Raw genomic sequence first — 12,425 nt, 5'->3', positions numbered from 1 at the left:
CAGCTCACCAGCTCCCTCCTGCTTTTCAGAAGAGTTGTCTGTCCTGCATAGCAAGCCTGTTACTATTACTGTATCATCCCCAGAGCAAGCATACATTTATTTGTATGTAAATACTTGGAAATGCTGTGGAGTTATACTTTTAGTTTGCCTTATTTTCAGTCAAATACTTATCAAGTGTATATTCTGTGGTTCCAATATCTTAGTTTGATTTAATAAATGCTTCTTGGATTCTTTTGTGTATAAATTAGGAACTAAAATGCCTAACAGCTTCTCCAAGTCCCTTGAGTAATTTTCATGGAAAAAAGATAAATTTGTTGAGAAAAGCTGGACATTAACTGTAGAGAGAACCTGGAGAACCTGACAGCACTAGGAATCAGCGCTGCTGCTATGCTGAGAGCCTTGAGGACTGCTCAGAATACATGTGCAGTGTTTGCCAGCAGCTATCTTTTGACTAGTAAATATGAAACATTTTAATTTTGTTTTCAGCAGAAAAAGGAGACATTCTTATTTTAAAACCATTGCCACTAGTTCTAGCTACTGGTAATTATTTCAGAGTTCTTAGCACTTCTTTCTTTGTTAAATCCCAGGCCAACAGAAGCATGAACAGGGAGAGACAGGAGTGGGTTTGAGCATACAATGAGCAAATAGCCAGAGGAATTAATGTGAGGTTACGATAGCTGCTCCTCCCGCCTTCTGTCTCTACTCCTTATTAACTCTGCTGTCTCTGTCTTCCAGTTCCTGTCAAGTGCTGGTGTCAATTGTGTTCTTGTCTGTAGTTTTCTTTTGTATGTTTGTTTTATTCCTACTATTCTGCACCTAAAACTGATCAACTAATTTGCTGTTTTGAACTCAGCCTTTGTCGGAATTATGGGTAACACAAGATCTTACAAACTGCTAGACTGGAATAGTTTCAATTCAGGTATTTTAATGGTCATTCAGTGTTCCATGTGCTGACAGAAATCATGGCAGCTCAGTGAGGTTTTAGAGACATTCTAGATTAACTAGATCATTCTGTGATAGTTATGTCACAGCTTGTAATTTGCATGGAAATGCATGAGCTAAATGAATCAAAACCATACCATAAATTATGAATGACTTTGCTTATGTGACTAACTTTCAGAATATAATTAAATTCTATTTATGCATTTGGCCAGTGTTTTCCTGTCTGGTAAGTGATACAGGCACTAGCTTTACCATGAAGCAGCATTGTCAACTACAGTAAACAACCAGCCTGATAAACCTTACTTAGAGCACGCTTAAACTGCTCGGTAGACTTGATAGAATATATTACTGTCTTATAAACTGCCAGGAAATGGGACTCTTAGCATTCTCATAGATAATGCTAGAAGTGTCCAAAATTTCATAGCAGGACAGATTTTTCAGGGAGATTAACAATATCTATAAGCTTTCCTCTTTCTACATGAGATTTCTGGTTTTTTTTAAAGTAATTTGAATATAGTCTGTAGCCATTAAAAAGAAACAAACTAAAAACTTTACAGCTGATGATGTGTTTTAGTAATGCCAATGAGTTTCTTTTTGAAAAGTATACTTTTACTAATATACATATCTAAAATTATTTTTGGAATTAAAATTTGGAACTATTTAATTAAACACTAAAGTGGATATTTAAACGATTTTTTTTAGTCCCTTTCCTCAGTGTATCTTATAGCAAAACAAAAGCACCAAAGGGCTCAGCATTTTAGGAAATGCTTGTAGTATTTGTAAGCATCAGTCAAAGTTCTAAGCTCTGGTGTACATTGACTGACTATGAAGGGAGTCATGCTCCTGATCTGGCTCTGTCAGCATGTGCAAATGAAGAGTGATCTCAATTCCTGACTCTTTAGGGAAATTACCTCTGTATTCTAGACAGGGTTTTACCATTATACTGACATTTGTTAAAATGAAGATGATTGGGTTGTATTTATTGCTTTTTTTTTTAAGTGAGAAAATGACACATACCCTGTTAGATTTGTTTTATAAAGTAAGACTGTATTCCAGTACATGGTTAGCTTGATGCAATTAGAAAAATAGGTTGTGCATAAAAGTGATTGGTCACTAACAACTTAAGGAAGTGAAATCTTGTAGATCAGCCACTTTTAGAGTATGGTAGTTGGCCAGATGACAGAAATGTTTTATAAAAAGAAAGTGCAGAAGTTAAATTTCCCAGACACAAGGGCACGTCTCAGGCACGTAGGGCAGCAGTTTGGCCAGGACAGACATGGTTGAGGAAGCAGGATATCTTGCCATCACTGAAAGTAATGTCAGATGGGAAGTGTGCAAAAGAGAAGTGGGTATGGAGCCACGTGCAGGAGGGTGAGGGAGGAGGAGTGAGGGTCTGATGGCAGACTGGCTGTGTAAGCAGTGAACCACACAAGGTACAGAACAGCTAGCATATGAGGATAACACTCGGTTTAATGTGTTCATAGTGCCATCCTGTGGCTGAAATAAGACTGAGCTTGATACTAGTTTAGAAAACAAGACTTAAAAATTCTGAAGAAAATGTGATATGTTTGGTGAATATATTCAAATAATTTTTATTTATCCTCTGAATTTGGAAGTATTCTGCCATTGCTGTCCCATGATATCAAAATGTCAAGAATCAACCATGCTTAGAGCTGGAGAGATGACTCAGTGGTTATGAGCACTGACTGCTCTTCCACAGGACCCATGCTCAATTCCCAGCACCCACATGGCAGCTCATAGCTCTCTCTAACTCCAGGGGATCCAGTGCCGCCTTCTGCCCTTCACAGGTACTGCATGCACATGTTGTAGCCAGAATACAGGCAAACACCTAAACACAAAAGTTTAAAAAAAAAAAAAGAACCTAGGCAAACAAAGATTTGACCCTTATTAGTGAGAAAAATAATCACTAATATTATGTTTAACTCATACTTCATTTCTTGAGTTCTTTGACACTGTGAGTAATATAAGACCTTAGTCAATTTGATAAAAGTCATCTAGGAACGAACACACACACACATACACACATACACATACACACACACACATACACACACATACACATAGACACATACACACACACATACACACACACATACACACACACACACACATACACACACATACACACACACATACACACACATACACACACACACACACACATACACACACATACACACATACACACACACACATACACACACACATACACACACATACACACACACATGCACACACATACACACATACACACACACACATGCACACACACACATACACACACAGAGAGCTAGAGAGAGAGAGAGAGAAGAAGAGAGGGAGAGAGAGGGAGAGAGAAGGAGAGGGGGAAGGAGGGAGAGAGAGGGAGAGAATTCAGAATGAGAAACACTTGTTAGGTGCTAGACTTTCATATTTCAGAAATGTTACTGAAGGAAACCACGCCATGCTGCATTTCCAGTTTTCGTCAGTGATGAGTCATATACTATGGTTATTACCCTGCCAGGTCCTTCTGCCTTCTGTGTGTCACTGCATGCCAAGATGCTCTCACAGCAGTGACACTGGCCACCGTGGCCCTTCTCCAAACACAGAGCAGTAGCATTGAGTGATACATGAGTGAATTGGAATTATATTTTGTGCTGTACCGTTTGTTAGGCACTAGAGGACAAAGATGACCAATTGTCCTGTCTTCTTGAAACTTGTGTTCTTAGATGGTAAAAAAGTAGTAAATGTTTTACTATGTTGTATGGTAACAGTGTGGAAGCAGCTATGATTAGCCAACCATGTTGGTGTCTATTCTGATTCTTAAGCTCGTGTTTGAAGGCTATATATGTATCAGGTTTTCATAGGTTTCTAATCTTTCGGTAAGATACTTAATGCTGTCTGAATGTATACTGTTGTGTCCCAACAGCATTTGTGAGTCAATCTGAGTCGGTGCTTCTCTGCTAGTCGGATAGGTACTTTATAGACCACAAAGGGTCCCGTGGCTGAGCCCTCCTGCCCATTGCTTTTGTTTTAACCATCTTGTCCCATGGTAACCACAGTGATGGGACATTTTTATGCACTAGGAAGAAGCGAGTCCTCCCAGGAATCTGAGAATTGATTCTGATATCACTTTTCCTTTCCTCAGTTTTCTGTTCTGAAACAGAGTTTGAGAAAAGCAGGCGGACGTTAAGGTCTGTGAAGGAGCCTGAGATGTTACTGTTCTTTGCGTGACAACCAGGGCTGTGATGAGACAAGCATGTCTTGGGTCTTCCTGGCAGACACTGCCTCTCCACAGCCCTGGAGATAGGCTACAGAGGCTAGAGCACACACGCCATGCTAGAGCACACACGCCATGCTAGAGCACACACGCCATGCTAGAGCACACACGCCATGCTAGAGCACACCGGTTGCTCTCCAGTAGCAGGGCATTTGACTCTCAGATCAGAGGAGACTCCAGTCCTGTTGTGTGGGTGAACAAAACAAAACAAAACAGTAGTTTTCTTCAGGTGTCAGGAAAACACAACCAAGCCACCATCAAAGCCTAAGCCCTGGCTTTGGGACTTACACTTAACTATGGGCAATAGACTTAGGTTTGCTTGTGAACGTGGTGGACCTGTCGGCTGCCAGTCAACTCTAAGGCAAAGGGGCAGGTGGTTTTTGACTTGATGTCCTGTCCAGAATAAGGAAATACAAATTAGATTTTTGGTTTTGAGAAGTTTTTGAAGTTTTAAGAATATTTTAGATGGATCTTGAGTTTTATGGCATACACTTTTGTTCTTAAATCATAATAGACTTGAGTTATAAGGCAACCTTTAGTGGTATGAAGTTAGAAAATGCTGGGTTTTGTTAATCACAATTATGCTTTTTAGAAAGCGCATTTTGGGAGCAAAAACTCAGTTAACATCTTAAAAAATAAAATTATTACTTTATACAATATTTAATTGGAAGAAAATGTAAAGAGCCAGGTGGTGGACACACACGCTTTTAATCCCAGCACATGGGAGGCAGAGGCAGGTGAGTCTCTGAATTTGAGGCCAGCCTGATCTACATAGTGAGTTCAGGACAGCCAGGGTTATGTAGAGAGAACCAGTCTAAAATCAAAACCAAAAAAAGAAAATGTGAGCCAGCTGATGTGTCAGGAAATGACATGACATCTGACTTTATTCATTCTCTTTTGTTTGTTTTGTTTTAACAACCCTTAAACATCCTTGATCTGTCAGTGAAGGTTTTGGCACACTCATGTGAGTTGAGCGCTGCACTGGCACCCGGAGTACCATGAAGCCAGGTGGCCTCCTGTTCACGCTCGTTTAGTCCATCACAGAAGTCAGGCTCCCTGGGAGTGTGAATTCTGCCAGGGGTCTCAGCTGTTCTTTGCTGGGGATGCTGATGCTCAGGTGAGAACTAGTGTGGATACAGACAGCTTTTGAGTCTCGGCTGCAGTCAGATTTCAGGAGGTGGCAAGACCACCAGTCCTAGCAGCAGCAGCAGCAGCGGCGGCGGCGTCTGGATGAGGAGTGCCGAGTTCCAGAGTGGATTGTATATCTGGAAGAGTAGCAGCATTCAGTTAGATGGAGAATAGCTTGTAAGCCAGCTACCATGCTGACGTCGGCTTTGATGGCCTTGCTGTCTCTCCATATCACTTTTAGTAGTGAGGACTTTCCTCAGTCTGTTCTAATCCCTATTCAGTTTGAGGCTGTGTCCTCTGTTGAACCTGAACTCTTCAATTTCTGTTACTCCAGGGGAAGTCACTTTCCAGAGTTTGGGAATGCAGCTTTCCTGTGTCCCTGAGCAGCTAGATTATCTTATCCAGAACCCTTGCTTGATCCAACCCAACACCTTCCTCCCCTTGTTCATTTTTATATTAGATTATCTTATCCAGAACCCTTGCTTGATCTAACTCAACACCTTCCTCCCCTCGTTCATGTTTACATTAGGTTATCTTATCCAGAACCCTTGCTTGATCTAACCCAACACCTTCCTCTCCTCGTTCATTTTTATGTTAGATCGAGCTGGATATGCTGGCTCTTACTCATACTCATGACTCATTTGAAGTTGAGGCAGGAGAATTGTGAGTTTGCGGTTAGTTTGAGCTGCATGCTGAACCCCATTCCAGCAAAAAAAAAAAAAAAACCCAGAATAATTATGTTGGGTAAACAAAAACAGAACTGACTTTGAACAGTATGGGTAGGTAGGTATGTCTTAGTTACAAATATGCAATTGCCTCAAATCATCACCTAAGGGCTGAGTTTAATAAAGGCATTCTGTGTTGAGCTGTTTATGTCTTACTTCCTGAGATAGACATTGGCATTTAAAAATCTCTAGTAGTTTCACCCACACTTCTGAAGCAAAAAGATGGCAAGATATCAAGCTATGACCATGCTCTAGAACAGCAACAGTAGAAAAGTGGATTCTAGTGCCAGCCACAGTGGTGACGTTGCTAAGAACCAGTGGTGTGCTGAATGTAGAGCCCAGTGCACGTTAGTTACTACGAGGGGAAAGAAGTTCAGAGACCTGTAACCTATAAACAATTTGAACCGTAGGGAAAAAAGCCTTAAAGTAGTGTGAAATATAATTTGTATAATAATTACAATTTATTTTTTCTAAAATGTTTTTAAATTAGAAATAATTATATAGATGATCAGAACGTAGTATTTAATGTGGAAATGATTTTCTTACCACCTTTGGAGTGCTTGTTAATCATTTTACACATCTCAGCTGTATTTTCCTAAAATGACTAATAGTAACCATGTACTACATGAATAACTGCAATACATTTTTTAGCTAATCTCTGTTTTGCTTTTTGTAAAAGTATGATAGAACTTCAGATTTATGCTTCGGCACCTTAAATAAAATAAATAGGTTCAGTAATGTATTTCCTATTAAAATGTAGTTAGATGGCTTGAAACTTTAAAAGATTCTATATACAAGGTTTAAATAATGTCTTATAGCTGGTTTTTTATTGATAATAAGATAATACTAATTATAAGTACTGTTTGAGTCTGTGGCTCATCTTTGGCATGATTGTAGTGTAGCTTTGAAAATAAATAGAATGTTTCTTAATACTAAATAAACTGATTAGTCTGAATTTTTCTGTAATTAAATAACTTTCATCCCTTGCTCTTGCTTACAGTGTAGTGGCCATGGTTGCCAGAGTGACTAGTGATGAAGTGCTCCTCCTGTACGCTTGCCTTGCTCTCACCTAGAGTCTAGGGCCATTCCTTTCTGTGACCATTTCAGTGAGCTGCCATAGTTTTCAGTCTGTGCTGTCATATGATCCGAGCATGCGCCAAAACATCACTGTTCCTAGCTCCTGTCTGCCAAATCTGCTTTGCAAACCCTTTGTTCCTTAGCTTTTGCTTTAGCCAAAACCAAATTGAACATTTCCAGAGTGTGGACACGTGCCATCTGCTTCCTTGGTGCCCATGTCATGTAACTAGCTTCGTACACTCGTCAACACCTTGCTAAGTACAATACTGGCATCTCATGCACTTGTGTGGCTGTGTCAAATGAAGGCTGCTTGTGAGCTTGCCTGAGGGGTATGAATGCTGCACCTGTGCTCAGTCAGCTCGCTCTTGCTCTCACTCTCGCTAAGGTTTAATCAGCCACATATTCTTTCATGGCTTTGGTTTAACTATCTGCTGTTTTATGTTCTATCAAGGTAAGTCTGATGTGGAGTAACTGTATTCTGTGTGGTTACACATACCTCAAGGGAATGACATTTCTCCATTTGAGTATGCTCGCCATTTCTAAATCAATACATCCCAAGCTTAAAATAAGTAGCTCCCTCCATTTCTTCATTATTTTTTTAAATGGTGTTGTGGATTGCTGCCGATAAAACCCATTTTTAAAAACAGGGAATCTACCACATGTTACTTGTGGTACAGGTAAGGTGAGTCTACTGTGAGAAAACTTTTAACATGGCATACAATGATTGCCTCAGGAAATAGTTCAAAAAGTAAATAGCAAATTCATTAATGACCTTAAGAAAAGTTAGACTTATTTGATACAGTTTTTCAGTAAAACAATTATTTTGTAGACTGAAAGTTATTTCTGTTTGTGGTACTTATTTTTTCAGAACTGTAATTTGATAGACAAGGTTACTACATAAGCAATAGTTTGTTCTCTGCTATAATTCCTTTTGGGGAAAGATGCATTTACATGAATGCTTAAATTGACATACAAGCATGCATGTCCAGCCAGGCATTGTAGCTCACACTTGTAATATTAGCACTGGGGAGGCTGAGACAGGAGGATGGCTGCAAGTTCCAGCAGCCTGATCTACATAGTAAGCTTGAGGCTAGTATGGCAAAACGCTATCTCAAACAAAGAAAATAGCAAAAACGGCACGCCTGTCTTATTAGCAGAAGTGGCTGTGGGCCCTGAAGTATGTTGTACTCTTAATGTAGGCCTTTCAGCCAGGAGTGCAAGAACAGGCTTGGAGTGGGCTGCCCATGCAAATGGCCACTCGAGTGTTCATAGTATGGAATGCAGCCTTTTCTGTTCTTTCTTCTTTACCTTATCTTGTGCCTTCATCTTTCCTCAGTTTCCTCCAGCCTGTGCTTCTTTCTTTTCCTCTGAAGGAAAATGTTGTAGGGTAGGTCTTTCTCCAATCCCAGACTTACTCAAGAGCTGGCTGACACTCACCTCCTTTTCCCCCTTGTCACCTCCTCCTTGCCGAGGAGACACCCCTCACAGGAATGTGAGCTCTAACAAGCTTCTTAATGTTTCTTTACTTTCTCTCTTCACTCCTTTACTAGTGAGTATACTTCTACCTCATTTACTTTGGAAAAACTGTGCAGAGAATCTGATATAACTGCTGTGTGAAAATAGGAAGTGCTATTTGCTTGCTTTTCTGTGGTAGTGCCTTTTGTGTGGAAAATGTACAGTAAGAGCTTAGCATTGACTCTAGAGGTAAGCATGCAGAGCCCTCCCAAACTGCACTGACCACAAAAAGAAGCAAGTAACAGACCAACCTTGGTTCTAACTTCTTTGCCTTAATCTGGCTTGCGGTGGTTGTTCACTAGCTAAGTACAGGTGGTTAAGGTGTGCGTGACCACTCCTCCATTCATACTGCCCCTACAAAGATGCTAGAGTTTCTCTTGATGCGATTGATAGAGGTCTGCAGTCCTGAGCATTTTTATTACCAAACATGGGATGAGCCCAGTGCCTCTTCATGCTGGCTGTGCCACTTAGCTCTTCTCTAGTCCCTAGACAGTCTTTGTTATGGTGAGACAGGAACCCAAGTTTGTTGATGGCTATGTTTAAAAACTCATGGGCCAGTTTTCCACGTACCCAGGACTTCAGGCGTGGGTCACCATGCCCATAAGCCACCTTTTGAAGTTATAGGCTGTGTATGGAGTTTATAATTTTGTGTCTGAAATTTGCCCTTCTATATTAACCAAATTATTTGTGTTAACCCTTTAAATGTATTTTTTTTCTTTTTCTGCCCCTCCCATTTTTTCCTCATTTTAGATTGACTAGTCCTTTTATACCCTGTTATTCTGCCCTAGAACTTATATCTTTATTAAAGAATGACAAATAAAGGTTTTAATACCATTTGTAAATATTGATTGATCCTTGCCTTGAGAAGAACTCAGAATGTAGTAGATTATAAAGATAGGTGACAATACAAAATCAGAATTTAAATTAAATTTATGGATCGGCTACATAACGTATTCACTCAGTGAGCTGAGACATATATGTCCTCTCTGTTTAGAATCTGAGCAGAGTGTGATGGCACACCTCGCGCTACAGCTGGAGGCAGAAGGATCAGGTCACTGTCATGTCTGTGTCTGAGGAGACACAGACTCAGCTCTAGGAAATCCTGTCCCCCAAATTAGTCAAACAAATAAGCAAGATTGGAATCTGGGAAGCTGAGGTTTCCATTTTAAGTTATAGCGACTAAAACATAAGCCGTTGGTTATACTAATCTGTGCACTTCCCTTGACGTGGCAAAGCAAGCAGAGCAGAGTGGTCTGTCCTAGCAGTACAGTTTCAGTACTTAGCCTTGATTCTTGTATGAAACCACACTCTAATAAAACAGGAAGTATAAAATGTGGGGCAGCACTTCAGCTCCCAGAGTCAAGCTTACTGCAGACATTTCCTGCTAATGTGGAACATGCTGTTGAGTAGTCAACTGACTTAAACTTTATTTTTCAGATGAACCAGAAACTCGAGATGCATGGTGGGCAGAAATCAGACAAGAGATAAAGTCCCATGCTAAGGCCTTAGGCTGCCATGCTGTAGTGGGCTACAGCGAGTCAACTAGCATCTGGTAAATGACAACTTGGATTTTTTGACTTGACATTGTGGTTTGGCTTATTGTATGAGCTAGCAGAAGTACCATACAAATCCAAGAAGAGAGGCGCAGTGCGAAGCCAGAGGAGGGGTTGAGCAAATCAGATCAAGTTTACCTTCTGCCCACTTGGTTTCTGTAAGCTGAGAGCTTCAGTTTATCTGTTAAAATGATGATCTGTACAAACTGTGTTACAGCTTTGAGGAGTCATATGAGCGTATAATAATCAGCATCCCCATTGGCTTATAGCACTTCAGTTGTTGAGTCTGGGGACTCCTTCCAGTGGGACATTTGGATGGAGTGCTTGGTGTTCTGTAAATGAATTACCAAGTATCTCTAATGTTTGTCCTCAATCATCCTTAATCCCAATACTTGGGAGGCAGAGCTTTCTCTGAATTCAGGGCCACCCTAGTAAACACAGTGAATTCCCTGCCAGCCAAGAGCTGCATAGACCGTGTAATAAAAAAAAAAGAAGAAAAAGGGAGGGAGGAAGGAAGCAGGCACGTACGCACGCACACACACATGCACGCACAGCCACACAGCCACTGTACTTACTACATTCTTAAGATGGGATAGGACTACTTCTTTTGCTAACAAAAATATTCCTCCCTGGTAGCTGAGGTAGGGAGAGCCTTCCATAGTTTTGGTTCCTCCCTTCTACCTTTTATCTGAACCATCTCTCCCATGTGTTCTTTGCAAGGCTTTCCCATCCTCAGTCATCCTTCTGCCACGGCTCCTCGTTTGCTTTCTTTCTCGTAGCCTCTGGGATCAGGCCTTTTTGTTATTAAGCCCTCTATTGCCACATAACTTTTGAGTATGTTTTAGACTTGTAGATCATTGAACTCATATAAAAAATTTGAAACTATGAAATTTTACTTTTTGATTACATATAACCTAATGTTTTCCCACTAGCATAGTTTGCTCCCTTATACCAGTTTTGACCCTATTACTTTAGGCAGATATATTTTTCTCTTTTTTAAAATTATGATTTATTTTATGTGCATTGGTGATTTGCATGCTTCTATGTCTGTGCAGGGTTGGATCTCCTGGAACTGGAGTTATAAACAGTTGGGAACTGCCATGTGGGAGCTGGGAATTGAACTCAGGACCTTTGGAAGAGCAGTCAGTGCTCTTCACTGCTGAGCCATCTCTCTAGCCCCATATATTTGTCTTTGGTTTTTATTATTTTATCTTCCTGGAGCCCTGTCCCCATTCCTTTCTCGCAAGCTGATGGTTGCTGTAATGCAGAAGCCATTAGCTCCCGTGCTGTCTCACCTCTCCACTGTACATTGCGCAGTGCTTACTGCCTGATTCCTGCTCATTGCTGTCTGAGAAAGGTCATCAACATACAGTGACTGTTAGCATTACTGAGCTGGGCTAGTTACTCTCTGGTGCTTTTTATTGTTCCAGACTATGTCTTACACATTTGAACCAATCTAGTACTGTAGAGTAAATAGATTTCTGTTTTGTTTTGTTTTAGGTTTCTTTTTTTTGTAATTTATGTATAGGCATGTTTTAGCTTCATGCATCCGTGTATAGCACATGTGTGCCTGTTGGGTGGCCTGGAACTGGGATTATGGATAGTTATGAGCCACCAAGAGGGTCCTGAGAATCAAAGCTGGCTCCTCTGCAAAAGCAAAAAGTGCTCTAGCTGAGGAACCATCTGTCTCCAGCCGCCACAGTGACCTTGCCTGTCTTGTTAAGCACCACTTTCCCAACAACTGCTCTGCCTTATTCCCTGTAGGTAGTCCTGCCTTGTGAGTGGGGTCAGTGCTCTATGCTTTTATGTCTGAAGGCTTTGATGCTTAAGATATGATTCTTGCCATGAAATTTACATGTGTTGGAGAACTATGACATCTATAGTAAGTTTTATTGTTAAGATATTCTGGGATGCTTCAGGAGCCTAGAGGACCAGCAGTCTGGAGTAGGATGGGAATGTTAGTGGAAATGGAGTATGAGTGAACTGTCATTCAGAAGTTAGTGATGGACTGCTGCTTGAGTTACGTCATGAATGACAGCAGTGCAGAGAAGAGGCATGTGAAGAAGCTGGAGAGCGTGTGCACGTGTGGAGAGTGCTGGAGGGACAGAGCTGGTGAATTTAAAGCTGGATCCCTGGCACAAGGCTCTGAGTCATCGAATTCACTGTAGTCTGGATTCAAGTGCCGGAAGCTACTGCTCGCAAAAC

General features: G+C 40.8%; 1 protein-coding gene across 8 annotated transcripts in view; it reads left to right on the top strand.

Annotated features, from left to right (window-relative positions):
- C2cd5 (C2 calcium dependent domain containing 5) overlaps positions 1 to 12,425 on the top strand; it is a 107,932-nt gene that overhangs the window by 55,656 nt on the left and 39,851 nt on the right. For all 8 annotated transcript variants that reach the window (XM_031383830.1, XM_031383826.1, XM_031383831.1 and 5 more), the window contains one exon: positions 10,105 to 10,219. In XM_031383830.1, the coding sequence (XP_031239690.1) occupies positions 10,105 to 10,219 (115 nt within the window). The remainder of the gene's footprint in view (positions 1 to 10,104; positions 10,220 to 12,425) is intronic.

This window comes from Mastomys coucha, unplaced genomic scaffold (genome assembly GCF_008632895.1).
Source record: "Mastomys coucha isolate ucsf_1 unplaced genomic scaffold, UCSF_Mcou_1 pScaffold20, whole genome shotgun sequence".
In the NCBI taxonomy this organism is placed as follows: domain Eukaryota; kingdom Metazoa; phylum Chordata; class Mammalia; order Rodentia; family Muridae; genus Mastomys; species Mastomys coucha.
The sequence above is the reverse complement of the archived record's forward strand: the minus strand, read 5'-3'. Positions and strand labels throughout refer to the sequence as shown.